The 21,651-nt window shown below is 37.4% G+C and overlaps 1 protein-coding gene across 3 annotated transcripts in view; it reads right to left on the bottom strand.

Annotated features, from left to right (window-relative positions):
- The window catches only part of nrg1 (neuregulin 1), a 199,922-nt gene that overhangs the window by 16,133 nt on the left and 162,138 nt on the right, over positions 1 to 21,651 (bottom strand). Inside the window, exons 5-8 of one of the 3 annotated variants that reach the window (XM_069925812.1) lie at positions 18,529 to 18,587; positions 8,855 to 8,878; positions 3,772 to 3,874; positions 1,727 to 1,853 (exon numbers count right to left, since the gene is read on the bottom strand). In XM_069925812.1, coding sequence (XP_069781913.1) covers positions 1,727 to 1,853; positions 3,772 to 3,874; positions 8,855 to 8,878; positions 18,529 to 18,587 — 313 coding nt within the window. Of the gene's footprint in view, positions 1 to 1,726; positions 1,854 to 3,771; positions 3,875 to 8,854; positions 8,879 to 18,528; positions 18,588 to 19,413; positions 19,482 to 21,651 lie in introns of all 3 variants that reach the window. The other 2 variants (XM_069925813.1, XM_069925811.1) reach the window with 2 other exon arrangements.

Here is a 21,651-nt window from a genome sequence, read left to right as displayed (position 1 = left end):
TTATGTATTATATGACAATAAAAGAAACTTTGAACCCAATTACCTTCCTATACTATGCCCATTTTTGAGCAGTGCATCATTGACTGATATAACTTGGCGATTCAAGTTCTGACAAGGGAACTAGGTCACAGAACAGGATTAAGGAGTGTGCTGAGGGCATCCAAATACTTCCAGATGCTGTAAGTGAAACTACTTCTTTCACCTTCTCTGACTCTCCATTCTCCAGGTTTCACATAATTCTGACTCCTCTTGGACATCCTTGATTTTCATTGATCCACAAAAGTTCTAAACTCTGCATTCCCCTTCTTAAACCTCTATACCTCTCTACTTCACTTTCCTCTTCCAAAGTTTGTTAAAACCTTGGTCACTTAACATGATATCATGAGATACACAGGATACAGGCCTTTTGACCCATCGATTCCTCACCAATATCAATTGTCTATCTACACTTACCTACATCAAACTTGTTTTTTTTATTACCCACACTTTATCATCATCCCATCCCAGATTCTGTCACTCATCTACATGCTAGGGACAATATACAGTGACTAATTAATCGACTATCTTCCTTATGTAGCTCAGCATCAATTATACTAATACAATGGCAGAATCCTGTTACTGCAATAATGTTTGTCCACAAGTAAAAGCACTAGACACTTTCAGACAGCCGTTTCATTCTGGGACATTTTTGTCATTTTGATAGCATGTCTGCTGTCTAATAAAATGCTGACCCGGAATGGGGGTGGGGGGGGGGGTCATTTCTGTGCTGGAATTTTTCCACCAGCGGACCTAGTCACAGCCTTGGAACGGCAAGCTATCTGAAAGTTGCTTACCTCATTCTGGGACCAGCTCAGATAATGTTGCAATGACGCAGAACGTCTGCAACATTTCAGCGGGAAATGTGAACAACTGAGGCAACAGTCGGGATTCGGCAGGCATGAAATTTGCTTGCACTCTAAATGATGGTTAACATATTCACAACTAGTAACATTATCGCTTCAAGCTGCATCACCATTATCTTTGTAGATGGTTATGTGAGATGCATATGTTTTACATCACTGTAGATGTCGATGCTGTTGCGTCACATGACCTGCTTCTTTTGGTCCAGGAATGCCAGCCTTCTGTGTGAAGTTACACCCTGTCCCAGTATTTTGCTGACTTTGCTCAGTTCTGTGTGAACTACTGGGTCAAGTTTGAAGGCAGAATACTGCTGAGATGATGATGTGTCAATGTTATGTTGCATCCACAAAACTTGGCACAATCCTATAAGATTGTGGACAGCAAAAGTGATTAACCTACAGTGCGACAACTCATGGCACTGATGCCCTGTACTTATTGGACTGATGGCACTGATCGTAGATGTGTAACAAAGGTCCCTGAAGAATTCAACCCACCTGAAGTGTTGAATGCACTCAAAGCCAGCCATTCATTCTTAGTTTCATAATCCAGAATATATAAGCAAGAGAAATTAAAGCATTTTATTTATTTAAAATCAGAGCTTTTTACTTTCATTGAATGTAGCTGTCAGATATTGACTATAGCTTGAAATTTGTTTGATATTACAGTAGTATGTGACAGTTCGATTACAGAATCACTTATATCTGTTGTACACAGAATAAAAGATCAGTGACACCATCTGAACACTCAGAAACCTATATTGTAATTCACCGACATGGTGCATAATGCATTTCTGCTTTTGATGGATATTGATGCCAAGTGAACTTACATTTGCCAACTGAACGCTTTCAGTTGGGGGATTTGTGTGGTGGGGTCCATTTACAAGGTTTACCATGTTGTTTCGCTCAGAGTGGAGACTCTGCCTCAGCCGATCATGTAACTTTTTTCTCTGTTTTCTGTAAAAACCAGCAGAAGCAATGCGATCAGGACAAAAAAACACATAATTTTGGACACTTTCTTTACATTAGAATATAAAATCCCTCGGTTGAATCTTCAGCACCCCTTTCCTTCAGCACCAGTGTAGCATTCAACCTGAATGGCCAACCTTTTACATATATTCATCTTATTTAATCCTTCCTCTGCATCCTGTCCAAACCAAATGTTACTAAAAATAAATACAGAGAAGAACTTACTGAATGAAAGGATGTACTGATTGAAAATGTGTTACGTTTGCATAGGACAGGTTGTGTAATACATTTGTAAATGAAAGGTTCAAAAGCAACTTCAAGCCAAATATTGCATGTGGAAGTCAGCAGAAATACATACAATTTACAATGCGGAAGTAGGACTTTATACCCAAATGATTTGCACCAGGGTTTGTGCTGCAGATTTTATATTAGTTCTTCCTTTTTGTGTATGAGTTATTTATATTGACACTATTTACCTCAGCTTCTCCACTGAGTAGTGAATTCCACATTCTACCTACTGTGTGGATGTGGGAGTTTCTCCTGAATTCCCCTTGGGACTTATTACCTTTCATTAGAAACACATTTCTAATTTGTAGTCCTATGTACTCTCTGTCTCAGTAAAGCCAGTAGAACTGAATTCTGGGGACAGGGAACAACTTCTCAGCAGCTACACAGGTTAAGTGATACTGGCCAGGGAAGAATGACAGGGATCATATCTTTATGTTCTCTAGATTTCAATCCACCAACCTGCCCCATGTGCAGATTATCCAATTGGTAAAAATCTTTATGCCAAAAATGATACTGTACTTTGAATTTAATTTTTGAACATTCCACAAAATATAGAATTGCTGGTATAAAATATAAAAGTTGAAAATTAATCTTGTTTTGTTTTGGGGTGGAGAGAATCCAAGTTTATTCTTCCCCCACCCCCTTTTAGTCATTGACCACACGCCAGTAATAGCTGAAAAATCAGGTTGGCAATGTCCTCTTGAACTCTGGTGAGATAGAGATCAGTAGGACCATGAATGTCTTCTAACTTTCATTCCCCTTCTCCAAGATGCTGCATGGTCTCTTCTCCAAGGGGATCTAGCTGAGATCAGGAACTCATAAGCTGGAAGATTACTAGTAAGAACTGATACTAAGTTTAGGAATTAGTTATAATTCATTATACACATCACAAAATATAAGTATTCTTCTTATTCCGAATAACAAACTGCAGGTTAAATTATTCTGGGTCGTGGTGCTGAATGGACACGCTGGCGAAAACGAAACATTATTAACCCTGTCGGACTTTCTTTGAATGAATTTCAGCAGATGGTTGATCCCACGTTGAGAGCATGTCAATGCTAAATTTTATTCCCATTAATCCTACCAAACACTTGTTAGGGATTGAGGGCTGTATTGGGTGAGGACAGCCAGATGCATTGAACAGATCGCAACTCGCAGACTTCTGCCACTTTTGGAAGAGTTTGCCTTGTCAACTTAGGTCTTTGAACCATTGCTGTTTTTTAAAAAAAAAAATCATGAAGGGGGTGAATTTTACCCCATGTTTACAGTTTTCAACATATGCTGAGTAGATGCAGTATGCTATACAACTCCTGACATTTGGGTCCACTCATTGATGGAATTTAAAATGAAGTCAAGGAAACTGTTGGAACACTTGGGGATCCAAAGGAAATTTCTTTTCTGTTGAGTGCCCACCCAACTGGAGGCAAAATAACCTTATTGCAGCATAAGATGTCTCTAAACTGCTTCACTTTTCTCAAATAGCATTTTGTGGAAAGGATGATTTTTAAAGAAAGCTGATTTTCAAACATAAAATAAATTTGCCTGTGCAATAGAAATAAGAGAAGAGACAAATGTAAGTTGATTGGGCTTTATCATAAAGAATGAAGCTCTGGATTACTTTGTTTTGCAGTACGCCACCACACACATGATGCCAACCACCAAGACGGCAATGCAGATGCCTGTAATTGTCAGAACACGCTTCTGGTACAGCTCCTCAGCCTCTGAAGAGAGAAACAAAAAGCAGCAGGTCACAGTCTGAGGCTTGACATTTGGCTCACAATGTTACAAAAATGCAATAAATCAATGGGAAGAAATTGTTCTTCTGGTTTCCATTCCCTACTTGCAGTTCAATGCAGAAAATGGAAACTCACTCCACTGTATTTTCTTTTTGGTAAAAGGCAATTCCCCGCTTATGCAAAGCTTTTATGTTTCTTTGGGTCTATGCTGTGCCAAAGTAGAAGAATAGAACTGGCAGGCTGCTGTACTTCACGATTTGTATTGGTAATTATAGCTGTGGTGTCTGTATAGATGACAATGCATCAGTGGTAAAAAGTAAATGTTAATCCAACTGTTGACACCCATTTTATTTTGAGAGATATTCATTCTTTAAAAAGTAACACATCTGTGTATTTTAATATAAAACTATATTCTTGATCATAAACTTCTCTACATACATTTTTTGTAGTAAATATGCATTGTTTATCCAATTAAGCTGCTGCTCCCCTTTTCAATTGATTCAACTCTTCTACTTAAGCATAAGCTAAAAGAAAACTAAAAGCATTTTGTAAGCCAGAGATCATCTTTTCAAATTCTTGCAGTATATATGTTAAAAAAGAGCCTTTAATGTTACATATCACTAGAGTTACAATGTTATTGGGTTCTTATTCATTGATGTTTCTTACAGTAAAATTATGTATCAGAGTTACTTGTTGTCGATTCAATAGACTATGCACTAAGAAATACATAAGTGCATGAAAAGATAAATTTGCTCCAATTTTAAGCATTTTAAAAATTTAATTTTGAAATTTTAGAGATACAGCATGGTAACAGGCCCTTCTGGCTGACGAGTTTCCACTGCCAAATACATTGCATTATTCTTGAAGTCCCAGGATCAGGCAAGAAGAAAGCTTCTAATCATTTTAAACCTTATTGACCGGGCTGCCTTTACAAGGAACCCAACATCTACCGTGGGTTTATATCACTGGCAAAGAAACATCACTGAGTAAAGCACCTCCAAGGTAAATTTCAGAACAGAGGCCAGCTGAACTAGGGATATGTTCATTAGTAAGTTTAAAATAAAAGTTTTGTATTACAAAGATTTTATTTTACAAAAATGAACCATTATAGAAAATCAGTACTAAAATCTGAAGTTTGTCTTGCACCTGACTTATTCTTGGGAAGGTGGGACTGCTGAAGATTATATTTAAGTTCATTGCAGTTTAGAAAATTTAGAGGAGATCTAATTTTCCGATAGGAATAGAGAGACAGGATGCAGCAAGGATGTTTTCTCAATCTAGAGGATCTAGAAGCATAGGTCAGAAAGCAAGAAATTTAGCATGAAAATTGAAAGAAATGTCTTCATTTGGAGCCTATGGAATGGATTCTGATAGAAAGCCATGGACACCTACACACTGAATATACTAAGAAGGAAGTAGATACATTTTTCAATGCAAAATGGACTGACACTTGTGGGGAAGAGTGTGGAAATGTAATCTTGGGAGATCATTGGTCATGATTGTATTGAATGGCAGAACAGCATAGGGCTGAATGGCCTATTCCTACTCCAGTTTTCTCTGTTTTAACAAGTTCTTTCAAAATATACGCATGATAACCATATCAAGCTGTGAGGTGTAAGAATACTGGTCTTATCAAATCCAAAGCATTAATCAAAGATCAGACTTAATGGGATATAAATTAGCCTCTGCAAGCATATGGTCCAGGGTTTTAACCAAGGCAGGTGGGGACTTTGCAATGAAGTAACCATTAATTGCCTGGTTTTATAACATTAAGTTTTAGAATTGGACATATAAATTCTGTATTTATTATTTGTTTCAGACAAGAGTGATATAATTTGAGGGTTAATGCAATAAAAAAATGTGTAAACTATTTGATACAGGTCTGTGGATCATTAAATAATCATTAACGTAAGTAGGCAGAAAAAAATTAGAGAGTTCAAGTACGGTGCAAAAACTTCAGACTGCCTGATTTTTAGGAATACAAAGGAAAATATTATCTCAACAGCTGGCTGTGACCATGCTTACATTATTAAACATGCTTTGTGCCTCTTTCCTGTCTAGCTGGCCAATAGCCATCCTGCTATTTACAATAACAACATGGGACAATCACAACAGATGGATCAACACCAAGTCCATACAAGACCAAACATCAATTCAGCTGGAATAATTTAGGAAACCTAGACTCGCCAAAGCAGCGAGCAATGTTTAAAAAAAAAATGAGAAAAAGAAAGGATTGCAGAAATGTAGAAATTTAATTTATAAGTAGTAATTTCAGGTTAGAAAGTCAACTGTTGGCTTGGCAATAGCATGCCTGATACTGGAAAATAAAATTGAAATACCTGGGAGAGAAGTGATTGAAGCAAAGTGCGAAGGGATGGTCCCACACAACATAAGCACCGACTGACTGAACCAGCACAAAAATTAATTCCGACTTACTTGGGTACTTTTGAAATGATAAACAATAGAACAAAGATAAAAATGAGAATGATTACATTTGAATTCAATTGGATGCAGCATAAATTTACCCGAATGATTTTTCCTTTCTCATGATTTCTGAGCATAGGTTATAAACTATTACACAAACTAGAGTGATATTCATTGGATGTTCAAAGGTTATGGGGTGATTTGATGGTGTTGAATGTTACAAGGAAGAACTAAGAGAATAGATATGGAAATCTATTTCATCTGGCTGAGCAATGTAGGAAAAGGGTTATGATCTAAAATTAGTTGAAATAAATTGCAAAAACCTCTACGCAGATAGAATTTGTAACTTTTTTTCTGAAAATGGCAAAAATACTGGGTCAGTAATTATTAAAACATTTAATTTAAGATTAATTACTAAATGTTTTCAAGGATTTGGGGAAACAACAAGTAGATGCCATGAGGGCACAGAAGCCTAACTTTTAATGATGCAAAGCTTATGGGTTAAGTAGCCCATGTTTCTATGGATTAGAGCTCATTTTGCTTTCACTATTTATTTATCTCCTTCCTTTGCTAGAATCCAGATTCAGGGTTGGTTGTGGTTAATAAGAGATTGGCTTAGAATGAATGTGGTGGATTTTTCCATGAGTGCACATGGGCCTGACTGGAATATTTACTAAGTTCTATTTTAAGTGGCTCTGCATTTTCCTCTGAGCTCCTTAATTGTGTTATTTATTTTTATGATTTCACTAACCTCATTTCTCATAACTCCTTCCCAAGTTAGAAGCAATTCAAATCTCTGCAGGTTCCATAAGTTTTTAAGTAAAAACTTCCTTTCAAACTCTTGCTTACTGACAAATTTGCCATGAACCCAACAATCTCAGCCCAAATTCCCATGTGCCCCAGCAATGAAGGAACCTGAGGGTAGAGAACTGATTTAATTCTGGCAAGCTGTCATTATTCAATTTTGTGTTTAAAATATCTTTGGCTAAAAGACACTTTCTCAAACGTACTGGAACCTGAGGAGTTCTACACATAAGAGGAAATAGTCACTATCATTTCTTAATTATTTCTCCATGGCCTGTTTTGCAAATGTCTGGAAATTGTTTGAAGAATATATGTCGATGGCCTTGCCTTGTACATCTACTCTAATTAACCACTGATGTTCAAGGCCACCCCAGCTAGGAACACAATGTTCCTCTCCTGACAGCCAATAGGAATCTGAGGAAGATTACCACCATAAAAACGATGCTCACCATAGCCCTGATTAGAGTAATAAATTCACAAGACCTTAAGAACTGGATTCATACCATGATCAATGTAAGAACAATGTTTAATTGGTGGATGGTTTTACTTTTAAAAGTAGTTTAAATTGGCCCAAGTAAGTGGCCATTAGCTTGAGAAGGCAATAAATGTTTTAAATTATTGTTAAATTAAACAAGAGAAGTGGATTGGGGAGGAGAGAGACTCTTTGTATTCTCCAGAGCAGCAGTTATTTGGCCAATCATGGACAGATAGCTGAACACATAACCCCATGTCTCAAGAATAAAGATAGTTCTGCATTTTCACAGCCTTCAGCCACAAATATCATTGAATTTGGCAAAACAAAAACTTGTCACCCCCTATAAATGGAGGCCATTTTTATTTACATTACTGTTGGAACATTCTACTCAAACTGTCAGGTCACAATTTCCTTCGACCTTGAGGCTTTTAGCTTTTTTATTCATTGTTTCCCAAGAATTTAGAAATACCAGCTAAACGGCAAAATGGCAAAAGGAGATTTGTAAGTCAGATTCATATCAAGCAGGTCTGGATGCTTATTTTGATATTTTTGAGAACTGGTTTTGTGAAACTGCGATAAAATGCTTTTGGTTATGTTATTAATCTTCAAATGACTTTGAATCACCATTTTATTCCATGCTTTGTGATGTTTGAGAAATGACAAATAAATGGTAAAACTATTTTAAAATCTCTGAAATGATGGCTTACTAAGGGAAGAAATTTTCCTTTATTACCTGCACTGTTTATTCTTTTACATTCAATCCTTCTTCAGGTTAGATTTGCAAATAGGACTTGAAATCAGCGATCAAACATATCTGTCCTGCTCTATTATGCTCGGAATCATATGCACTTATTTTAGTGACAGCCATTTTTATTTAAGTTATTATGCAGTGATTTACTTTGAATCACTTCAAAAAAAAGATAAAGGGTCAAGCCATTAAATATGATTGAAATCAAATTCAAATCCAAATGGAACAATGGAGTTGTGCAATTGGTGGAGCAGCCTCGAGATGGCTTAATGCTAACTACACATCGACTTCTCTCGGCGCAGCTTGGATGATCACACGGCCTCTTTCTTTGTTCCCAATCACAAAAGACAGAGACCACGGCAGACTGGCTGTTATGAGTGGATCATCCCTTCCAAAAGCAACAGGAGAAAGGCATAGGAGTGGGGTTTGGGAAGGAAAACTGAGATAGGAATCAGAGGAAGGAAATGGGTGTCAGGTTCTATTCTGCAGATTAAAAGGAATTATTTGTCCATACCCATAAATTCAATTCCAAGATGTTCTGCCAATGCAGAAAGTTGACAAAAAGGAAAGGAAAAAAAGGGAGAAAAAGTGTCAGAGAAGAGCAGTTCAACACATTGCGGGAAAAAAAATCACACAAGTAACATGATTAGCCAGTGTTTTGCGCGTTAGGAGACAATGATGAGAGGCCACATTCCAGAGGAAACAGTGCTCACATAAGCTGCTTTAGTGTTTTGCAAAGTGCATGCTTTTCTCAATGATGAGTAACACAACTACAGAATAGTTGGGCTACAAATTGGAGGTTGGAAAATGCTGAAAATAATTCAATCATTGGAAGGAAAAAATATACAAAATCATTTGGGTCACACTGCAAGAACATCCATTGGGATACTCAGATTATTTACTGTTCAAGCACAGTGAACATCTTTTTTTTGGAAGTATTATTTATGCCCGAGTTCTCAATACAGGGAAATTTTAAATGAATGAGAGTTAAGATCAGGTAAATAAAATCAGGCCCAGCAAATTATTTCTCCGCAGGAGGCAAATCAAAAGATGTTGCTTTGAAATCAAAGGGAACCTGATGTCCCAGTTCAAAATTCGTCTTTAGGAAGTCAAGACAATCTTTAATTTCAGAGTGTCCGCTTAAGCTAAATGTATATTATTTTAATTTTAAAATATACAAATTTCAAATTAATTTCCTTTGAAAGCAAATAATGACTCAATTTTGTAAGTAAAAGGGTGAATTTGAAATATTCATCTTTAAGGGATAAATCTGCTGGTTTAACCTCTTCCGGCTGTGGGAAGTAGTACACAGTCTTGTGTGAGCACTGCTCATAACAAACATTAGTTGTGTCGGAAGAGAGAAACAAAACTAGAGCTAAGACAGCAGACATGCTCAAGTGTACAGACTATTACAATGATATTGCTGGTTTACACTTGTACTAATAGGTGGAGCTGCAATCACTAAGAGAGAAAACATAGAGTAATTTTACAAACATTATAATGAGAACCACACAATAGTAAAGATGGATGCTCACAAAACATTAACTTATAGATTCAACATGCATCATAATCCCACAGGCACCTCAACCTCCCACTGCACCCTACCAAGCTCCATCACTCAACTAACTTAAAGTTGCATTAAAGATCTGAGTATAGCCATTAATGCTGTCTGGTTATTATCAGACTACCACTTAAAACATTTTCAACACTATAAACTGTGAGAAATTGGCTTTCTAAGTGAAGGGGGAAACACCACAGGAGAGTAATGATGACCAGTGCTTGAAAGCAATAAAATTTGGGTTCAATTTTCCTTAAAAGCTAAAGGCAAACAAGTATTTAATTCTATGTTTCAAACATTAGATTGGCTAGCAGAGTAATCCTGAGCCTGGCACAGGGTCTAAAACATTTGCAGAATTGAGCAAATGCCATGGGGAATTCTATTTCTTATTTGCCATTGTCTGGAGGTATTCAGTTCATCCAATTTCAAAGTTCCTTTTATTGTCATGTAATAAATAATACAAAAATGTAATATACACAACTCTACATCAACTGTTACCTGCCATAAAGGCAATCAAAGGGTCTCCATTAGCGCATATTAGTCCATATGAATAACATTTTTTTTGTGTTAAGGCTTACATTGATATTAAGAACCATCTGAATGTGTGAATGGTACTGGGGCAAGGAGGTAAACTTCATTGAAATTGAGCCCATTTGATATTCTGCACAAGAAGTCTTAACCATGAAGATCCTACAGATAAAAAGCACTTGAGTGTAGGGGCAATAATTGCACGGGTTATTAAGTTATGCTGTCCTTATTTTCATTTTGCCACTGAAAATTTCTGTCTCCACACAACACATAATGGGAAATGGCCATCTAAATGTTTCACATCATCATAATGTACAATGCAGGAAATAGTAAGCAGGTCAGGTGGCAGTTGTGGAGATTAAAACAGCGATAAATGTTCAGGTTGATCACAATTCCAAGCCTTTCAATAGATTATTGACCTGAAACGTTAACTCTGTTTCTGTCCCTACTGATGTTGCCAGATAGACTAAGTAATTCCACTTTTTTCTCTTTGCATTTTGTATTTTTAGTAATTTTTGGATCTTGTGTTGATCTACTCCCATTGGTGGAGGTACTATATTACCTCCACTGATAGGAAGGCATGATTACATTCTAACAGATTGGCATCAGTTTCTAAAGTTTGCATGGACATCAGAATTTCTATTCGCATTAAACTACCAATAATTTGTTACAGATCCAAGACTTTTACTACAATAGCTATCCAGGATCATTTAATGGAATGAAGTGCTGTTTAAAACACTTGCATGTTATCGAAAAAGGAAACTGCTTTTGATGATCATCTATAGGTCTGAATGAATTCCAGAAAATCTTTAAAAACAAATGGGCCAAAACTTTATCTGTTAACAAAGATTTGTTTGGAAAAATAAATAAATACAGGAGTGAAGCTCTGGAATGTGCAATTTAGGAATTATCAGAAATGTTTGCCTGATACTAGTGGACTTGTTATCATATCCTCTTCCCTTTGTTTTTTATAATAACACATTCTTTGGGCACTCCGTGGAATGGATATTGCCTTAGGTTATGTCAGAGCAAATAGCATTTTGTCCATGTGTTCTACAGGAAGATTGGAGCTGCAGTAGCGTGCTATCAGAAGGCGACATGTCTGAGCTGTTGTTTCCTCCATGGCACTATCAGCATTCTTTAATGCTTCCTCAGGCATTATTCAGATACCGGTCAGTCTGCTCTACGTGATGGTCAATGGACCTCATTTTGCATTCTTAATGCTGGGAATCTGGACCTAACAAAGTTGGGGCTCCATCTTTGCAAGGACTCAGGGTGGTTTGAAGAGGAAGCTTGCATTCACCTCTGCAGGACAATGGGAAATGGGCAATAAATTCCAGCCCACATCCCACGAGCAAACCAACAATAATTGGGATCCTTTGCAATTCACAAGCTAGAGAAAATAATGAAAGGGATCAACAGTAACATAATTTCACTTTTATGGACTAATTTGGCCTTAATCTCAGAGACCAACTATTTAAAAGAAAACTTTATTTCTTTGTGGTTGTCTCCTTAAACTCCAAAATATAAACCAACAAAAGATATGACAATATGTTCTTAACAGCCAATCGCTTTTATTTGTCTGATGCAGCCAAAAATGTACGAGTTAGTAGAGAACCTTAAAAATAATGGGTTGTTGGGAATGTTACTGGCAAGAGTGGGCTGAGCTTCACAAATAAATCTCATGAGGAACATGGCATATGTTCTTCTAAGTAAGATTACATGTTGGAATATTACATCCGTGGTGAATTCATCAGAGGGAACTCGCTTCATATCCTGATTAGATAGCTGTATTTTGTTCTTTTTTTTAAATATTTCTCTATCCCTCTTTATCCCCATATTTTGACCCTTCACACATTTTGTTCTTTCATATTCTCTCAGTCTCTTCCCCTCTTTGTCATTCTATCTACTCCCACTCTTAATGCTTCTTTTATGTTCCATTTGTCTCTTTATTGCTCCTTCAGATCATCCACTACAGCTCTTATCACATTTTCATAGCGAGGACCATCCCACAGACATTCTCCCCGTGTGAGCTTTTCTTTGCTATTTCTCTCCTTCCTCCTGGCCAGGCTAAGTCTATTGTTCAAAATGGCCTGAGCATTAGGCCTATAAATGATTCAATGGCATTTTAGACAGCTATTGGCAAAGAAATCACTTTAAATCAGGGGCGGCCAACCTTTTAATTTTTAATTCAGCATGGTAAAAGGCCATTTTAGCCCATGAGTTCATGCCGCCCAATTAACCTACACCCCCAGTACATACTCGTGGGCTGAAATGGTCTGTTAACGTGCTGTATGTCTTAATTAAAAATTAAAAAGTTAGGCACCCCTGCTTTAAATCAATGACATTCTTCTTCAATTCAAGGTGGTTTGCTCAAATCAGACAAGGAACCATCAGTCTGGATCTTTGGGAGTGATTTACAAGCCCTGATAAGGGATGCTCTGTCCATTACTTCACAATCTGTCCATTCTGCTAATCTAAACAATAAAATATAATTGCAATAAATGATGCCATAAGACAGTCTGCTTTTCTTTAAACTGTCAAACCACTCCCTATTTTCCTGTCTTGCTTATATTTCCCAGTTCTTGATTAAGCTGCCAAGTCTGCTACTGTTAGAATAGGGCTATTACTCCAAAAAGGCTGCATTGGGAGCCTGGGTGTAACTGGTTTTGCATTGAATGGTGCACATATATTGAGTTCCATTGTTCAATAATCAGTCAAAAGTCTCCATTAAGAAATAGCTGAGACTAGATTAGTTGGCCTTTTTGATGTTTGGATTCCCAAGTTCCTCCATAAGATTGCCCCAACTGCTAAATTGTTATAAATATTTTGGCTTCTTTCTGTCGTTTTTTTTTGTCTTCAGAAGCAGGATATAGGTGATCCTTTTATATCAAGCAGCCAACTCACACAGAGAGACACACAAGCCACAGATACTGGAATTTTGAGCTAAGTGGAAAAACTCAAGGGGTCACACATCATCCACGGGTAGAAAGGGTCAGTCAGTATTTCTGGTAGGACCCTTTAGTGAGAATAAAGTGGAAAAAAAAGATGATATTTGAATACAAAGGGGGAAAGAAGCTAGTGAGGTGAAAGGGTACTGGACAGATGGTGAAGATGATGGAGAAAGAAGCCATTGCGAAGATAAAGGGGTGAAGTTAGAGAGAAAAGTAAGAACAGGAGTGGATGGAATTAGTTTAATCTGATAGAGGTGGGAGATTAATAAATGTAAAACAATCAATGTTGGTGCTGTACAGTTTAAGGCTGTTTAGGAGGAATATGTTTGTGTTGTTTCCTCATCCTAATGAATTCATGAATTCAGGATGCTGGTATCAGGATAAGGCCACCAATTAAAGCTTAGCCCAAATTGCTCTTGAACTGAACAGACTGATAGACTATTTCACAGAACAGTTAGTGAAATGGCTGTAGGTCTAAGTCACACTACTAAGGTCAATAGATTTCACCTCCTTGAAAGAACACTTTAATGTTCTTGTTTTTACTTTCTAGAAGTGTTGTGCTAGTGTAATGGTTACACGGCTGGATAAATAACCCAAAGGCCTTGACTAATGATCTGTAATCATGAATTCAAATCCCAACTCAACAATAGAGACATTTAATTGAATAAATATATTTTTTTTTAAAATATCAAGCCTTGGCAATGGTGACCACGAAACTACCAAATCTAAGTCAGATGGTGTGTAGATTCTCGATAAGCATGGGGTGAAAGGTTATTTCAAATGTAATACAGTGCACCTTACAATCACCACAGCCATGATCTTTATTGAAGACTGAGGGGTAATTCCTGCTCCTTTTTCATACGATTGCTTGCAGGAAAGTGGAATTGGAGGGATGGAAAAATGGAAAAATCGAAGGGTATGGGGAAAGAGCAGGAGAATGGGCTTTAGATGCACTGAGATAGTGGCAAATGTCATAATTAAATAGAAGGAAATTGATGGAATACAATGATTTTGTAGTGTAAAAGTGTGTGATTTGTAGTTCGAAAACCGGTGGGATTTTATGCTCTTAGAGAATATGAACATGAAAGTGTTGAGGATTTTTTTTTTTTGCAGGACTGATGCAGATTTCAGAACTAAGGATTGCACTTTAAGAGAAGTGGGTCAGATGGCAACAGGTTCATGAAGATATTGCAAAATAGTGTCCCTGCACCAATGAATGCCTGGCCCACCCAGAAAAAAGCAGTATTATGTCTCATCCTTGAGATTTCTCCACAAGAGAAATCCTCTCCCATCCACCCTGTCAAGGCTCCTTAGGATCTTATAGGTTTTCCTCCCTCTGGTGAACTCCAGCAGACAAAAGCCTTTCTTGTCCAACTTTTCCTTAAGAGATAACTCATCTATTCCAAATTTCAGTTCCTGAACTATTCCTCTGGTTTAATGCCAGGTTGCAGAAGAAATTTGCACATTCTCGATACCTTAATCCTCAGATTTTTTTTCACTCCTTGTTTCTCATTTCTCTTCAATTCATTAAAAAGATTAGAAGAGAAAAATAACACCAAACATACTTTGATGAGCCTGCACAGCCAGTCAAGTAACATGTGCTGTTGTGAAAATGCCCCCATTTCTCACACAGTTCTCCCCACGATTAGACCACTTTCCATTGCTTCTAATGTCCTTCATTGTGATGGCTTCTTACTTCCTGTTACATCAGTTGTGTCATTCCAAACTTGAAAACTTTTGTACTTTAGGAAACTTCTACTAAGATCATAGGTATAACGGGGAAGAGAATTGAGAGGAAGCTCATCTTTTTAATATGCAGTGTTTGGTTGGAATTTGGAATGAAATTTATGTAGATATGATGAAGGCAGGTTCCACTGTAGTCTTCAAGAGGGAATTGGATAAATATATGTCAAGAAATGGTGTCCATGGGTGGAACTAAAGAGCTGGCACAGACATGAAGGGTTGAATTACCTCCTTCTAAGCTATGATTATTCTATGATTCTATGAGATCTCATGTAACATGTTATTTTTTTATCTGCTATATTGCCTTTGTATATTGCTATTGATACCTGACATTTTTCCTCTGCAAGGGGAAGAAAGAAATAAGTGACATGTAGTTTTGCGATTGCTTGCTGTGCACTGAAATGGGGGATTCCAATCATGAAATGCACTGAACCAATAAAACATCTGGCAGGCAATTAATAGAGGCTCTCTCCAAAGAAAAAGGTGTGATGGATTCATTCCATATGCATCTATTTGTGGTCTTTGATTATATTGCTGGACATTTTCATGATTTCTGTTCTTCTGCTTTTCTTTTCCTTTTGCTGCTTGAAACTGGGAATCATTGGAAATGCAACATTTATTGTGCATCCATACTCCCCCTGATTTAAATAAGAATTTGGCATATGATATGGGCCTGAAAGCACACGCCAATCAAACTCCATGCCTATGGATGTAAGCAAATCTTCTACTGAAATATGGGGGATTTCATGGCGACAGCTAATAATTAACCATACCTCAGTGTTATGAATGGTGCATCATTTTTATGGAATAGGTGATAAACACTTCTTTACTCTCAGACAACTTCAAAGAGTCAACTTTTCCCTTCGTAATTCTGAGAGCCTCCCATGGTAAAGTTACATTCTTCCTCGAACTTAAGCCTGTTCCACTCACAATGAGTCACTTATCTAGCAATAAATTGAAAGGATTACATCATTGCCTTCTCTTCCTGATGTTTTCCTATTTCTTCATTGTAACTTGCCTCTGTAGGACTCCAGCCTTTAGTACAAAAGGTAAGAGTGACAAAGCATATTATCGGTAAAACATCATCCCTCTCTTTAATCGCTGCAGTTCTCCACCTTGGTATATACTGTATTTTTCTCTTGAATGCATGTTTGACTTTCATTGATCGAGCTAATGCTAAACTAGAGGTCCCAGGGTGATTTATAATGACACAGAAAATGGTCTTGCATGCATCCAATGGTTAACATTGTGTTTGTTACATGGGAAATCACAAATCTTTTGCTAAGCTGCTGTTCTGATAGTACAGAGAAAGGCATCATCATTTATCATTCCACCACTATTTAATACTCATTGTATTTGCAGACATTTCTGTCCGTGCCTTTACTATGGTTAGAGATTCCCTGTGTATCATCAGCGCCAAAGTCCTTTGCTTTTTATCGAGTTCACCAGCAGACACTGAATCTCCCCTTATCCTATCCTCCCCTGAGGACAGTCTCCTCTCCCCACTTCACCCCCTTGCCATTCCCTTTTCCCCAAATAAGAGATCATGAGAATACATAAAACTGTGCTCTCTCAATACGGGTTCTTTATGAAGGAGTCCACAGATTTGCGTCCATGATATTTTACAAGGAGTTTTAAATGTTTGAGGGAAAGTGATTAATCATTTAGGCTGATATGAAGAAAATTCAGTTCTTTATTCATTCTCTGGATGTTTTCTTTATCATCTACCACTCTTTTCTCATGAAGGTTTTATGCCCTGTTTTGGATATGGTTCCATGAGAATTTCAGTAAATGGTGACATTTTTAAACTGTGTTTAGCAGCTGTTAAAGAGCTCACAGCTATTGCCAGTCATGGTATCATTTGACACCCATTATACTACTGGGTATATACTGGTTCCCTGTCTATCTTTCCCTCTGTTTGGAGAGTATTTGTGCTGTTCCTTCCCTGTGCAGATTTGATTGAACATAGTTAAGACTAAATTACAATTGTGTATGCAGGACAATACAGATACAGACCTTCCTGACATAGAACTAAAATGATGTTTTTTTCATAATCACTGGAATTAATTTCTGGAACTTACTCCATCAGAAGTAACCAGGAATGCAGACACCAGCAGATCAAGAAGGTGGCTCATATCCACTTTCTTCATCTTTATGGGGATGGGGAATAAATAGGGGTCGAGCCAGGAATAATCATATCTTCCATCCAAAAAAGTCAATAAAGTGTTTGAAACTGTGGTATAATGGTAGGAAATGTGGAACATCTCCAATGCAAGTAACCTTGTTGCTGAATCTCTGAGGAGCCACTAAGTTTTGTTTTATGTTGGAATGGCTGGAGCATGTTGAACTATAATCCAAATGAAATTCAAGTTGGAAAATGAGACGAACAGGTGTGAGCAAATATATGGGCACTTCACACCTGAATGCCTTTTATGCTCATTTGCCAGTAGTCCGAGGGACATCCAATACTGATGATAGGTGCTGGTTACCTAAACATTTCTGCAAACAACATTAAAGTGGAAAAGTACTGGCTGAGATCAAGGGACTCAGCACAGATGATTGGATGAACAAATAATCTCACCAGATGAACTCCGAGGGATAATTTAATATTTGACAATGATATAGAATGGTGAATTGAATGCAAAGGAACTCCAGATGGGGCTAAAACATGTGGGAAATTTAACATCACTCATCCTTTCCCAGCATTAAACACTGCACTCTGTGAGTGATTGGGCAAAGAGTAAATCATGTTGGTCAAAGAGATCCTTGCTGGAATAGAACCTTATTATTAGGTGTCCTCTCAAATCCTCTAAGAGCTGTATGTAATTTCCTCTTATAGTTGATTATATAACTCATTTGGGGCAGCTTCTCCTTTTACTGAATATGACCAGCTATTGCTCTCATGTCACATTCATCCCGCTGGTGACTCTGAGAATGGTCACCAAGCTTCAGTGCTTGATGCAAAACATGGTCTCCTTTCTCCTCATCAACTCTCTGAATCTAATGTCCTTTTCACAGGACAGCACCTCTCGTCGCATCAGTCCACAACCTCCTGTGTTTATTTCAGCGAATCAACATGAACTCCTCATCTGAACTTTGCAGTGGATGATTCCACCTCCGCCTTCCCACATTGGGTCTGCTTCCATCTCTGTAGCTGCTGACTGACCTTACATTAACCACTTGCTCTAACTAGTATGCCTGGTTCCATGGCACTTCAGTCTGTATCTTTTCCTTCTCTTCCAGAGGATGGGACACCATCCAAACAGACATTAAAATTGGGATTAAGGGGAAAGAGCAGCAGCAGGAACACAACAACAATGATAGCATTAACAGCAACATCAATAGCAGGAACCAACAGCGTGACTAAGCATGCTTCAAATCAGGGAGAGACAGAAGTGGACGTACTGTAGAAACTGGCCATTACGTAGTTTTGACAGCGATCACCAGTAAACTCATTTGGACACCTGACGAGACAAATAAAATGAGAGAGAAAGAGAGGAAAGAGAGATAAGTAACTGTCAGGATAGAGCTATTGATAGCACGAGGCTTCATCACCTTGGTGTGGTCATTGCCTGACCTGGAATCACTCTCTCCAAATTCAATAATTATTGCTGCAACGCAGCAAAACAATTTTATTTCATTCCGCGGGTGGGTTTACAAGCCATGAAAATCCAAGTCTCAAGTCTGTCTGGAAATGTATATCAAAGTCAAATCAAATTTAAGCAAAATGGCTGATTACTTCTACAATATGGGGCATTAAACATTTAAAAATTTTAATGGATTCTGAAGTTTTCTGTAATTGATTATTCTTGGGAGTTGCACATTAGAAACTATATCTTTTCAAATTTGGAAATTATCCCCAGGTTTAGAATTGTGGTTTCCTATTTTTTATAGTGATATTTTGTGAGCATCTGATCCATACTCTGCATTTTATTTCCTCACAAGGGAAACCCTACACATCCGTGAATTGGTTGAAACCATGCTGGGACCCTGAATAACGATGGAAGAGAAATGAGAGGATCTCAATGGCTGTAAACTCAACCTCAGGATTACCAAGCAAATTAATTTCTACTGCACTGTTCCCCAAAGTGGAAGAAAAAAACTTTAAGAGGGCACACAGTACAGAGTTGCTCTGTGCTTGGTTACATTTTCAGAAGTTGTCCAAATTATAAATGTTATATTTTATCACACCTCTTTCTCTCAGATCACTGACAACACCAAGGATTTTTTGTTGTTGTTGAGCTGTATGGGAGAGAATAAAAACCCAGATGTGATTATATCTTCACATACGTTCAGGTATAAAGACCCTCATGGGTACAGTCTCTGCACATCTTTCTCCAGTGAATCCGCGATCGCACCTGGAGGGTAGAAATGGGACATAAACAAACAGAACAAATGCATTCAGCAGAACCACGCACATGGTTAAAAGCAACAAAACTCGTCGCATTAATAGACAAACCAGCACCAAGGAGAACTTCTTAGTGAAATCAAGCTCTTTGGCAGCTGGTATTGAATGGACAATTATTACTCTTTCAGTTTAACTGTCTCCCCTTTGAAAATAATGGTATTTTTCATCGTCATTTGTTAATTTATAACTAGAAATACAATAGCATTATCATTTAGGCGTTCACAAATCCAATTAGAACTCTATATGTTATCAGAAATTATCAAGTTCCAACCCTTCACAAAATTCTTGAACACAAATTACAGATTGAGGAGACGTGTATAATGTAGATTTCCTGATTTGTTGACTTTACATTTCCACTATAATTCACCAGTTCCAGACCCAAGATTTCTTTCGGCAAGAAAATATTTTGGAGTATGCTTTGTAAAGTTAATGAAAGGCCATTTCATGATTCCCCAGCTATTATTTATAGGCACAAGAAACCAGTGGTTTGAGTTCTATATGTAACCACAAACTTTACAGCCAATTTGTTACTTAATGTTTGTTTGGAAGGGTCTCACAAGCTGTTAAACTGCATCTGCTACCAATTGACTGTATCAAAATAGCCAATAAAACAAAAATGAGCAAACAATTTAGCTTGGACCAGTCTCTTGGAGGCAGGAAAGCTTAGCATCAGTGAGCTGTCATCACAAATTTTAAACATTCAGGAATATTGAATATAAATAATTTGGTGAACTTTAATGTCTGTCCATCAGTAAGATGTCCAAATAGGTAAAGTTTCACAAGATGTAAACTTTTCTCTCAAGTCCAAAAGGAATCTGGACCCAGTGAACACAGTTTGTTTTCTGTAAGTGTTTTCTGTAAGGAAAAACAGGATTTGTGTCGAAGAGGATTTTCCTCTATCGACACCTACTGCTCCACACTTTATTGCTAGGCCTCTTGGTAAAAGAATATTATTAGGATGCATAGAACTCATTCAGATTATTTCTGTGTTTTTAATCTTTGAATCAAAACTGCTTCTGATACCAAAACTGACGCCAGCTGAATAAATCTGGAAACATGTCCTGATGCAGGATGAACCATTGTCCAAGAACAATATTTCTTGGCCATAAATTTGCATATTTATTGGGATCAACGTCATTATAACGTGTGTCAGTGTGACAGAAACACGCCATCCCATCACACCACTGATAATCTTCAGTCATTGTTTTTTTTTAATCTTTTTTTCTGTTTCCCCTTCTGAATGCACTGACAGGATCTCAACTTCCTGTTTTAGGTAGCGGGCAGGTTCAAAGCCAGTACCATATAACTCCTAACATCATGTCCTGAAATGTGGTTCTATTTCTTAGTTCCCATCGTAACACCATAAAATTTTCATTTGTAACTTAATTCAAGGTAGCGATCGTGGGCTTGCTAGTCTCACTCAATTTCAGACCTTCAGAGAAGATCATAACCAAGTATTTTCAGATTTGTGTCTACAATATGGTGTTCCCATCATATTGGTGCAACTGTTTGAATGGAACACCTTAAAACATTTTGTTTGGAGGTGTATGACTTTTTAAACCCCCAATGTTCTCTCTCCAGTAGCAAGCAGCTCACTTAAACCAAGGTTGGAAGGAATTGTTTGGACCTAAAATCACAATATAAGCATGAATGTTGTTACTGCTATTATGACCAGTTGCTATGCTCTGTCAGTGCAACACATTAATTATAACATGGGAACACTTATGTTGATTGATAGAAGTGCCTGTGAATTTTGCTTCAACTGAACTTTAAGCCAAACAATACATCTGTATCTGATTTTATTCCAAATCATTATATCAGCCATGAAGGAAAACTGCTGTTGAGCAATATACAATGCACTTACTGGGGATGAAAAATTAATGAACAATTCACATTTAAGTTTCAAAACACCATTATTTTTCAGATTTATTACATATTTTAAATATCTCACTGGTTAAAATTACTTATGTGTTGACTTGCCTGAAAACAAAGTTATTCACTGTAACACATACAATAAACAATTCAATTGGATTCAAATTGGACTGAACAATTATGATATTGTTGGTCCTGTGGAAAATAATCTGGTCTGGTACCAGATTAATCCAAACACATTTACTATG

Source organism: Narcine bancroftii, chromosome 3 (assembly GCF_036971445.1).
Source record: "Narcine bancroftii isolate sNarBan1 chromosome 3, sNarBan1.hap1, whole genome shotgun sequence".
In the NCBI taxonomy this organism is placed as follows: domain Eukaryota; kingdom Metazoa; phylum Chordata; class Chondrichthyes; order Torpediniformes; family Narcinidae; genus Narcine; species Narcine bancroftii.
Note: the sequence above shows the minus strand (reverse complement) of the source record. Positions and strands in the feature narration are given on the sequence as shown.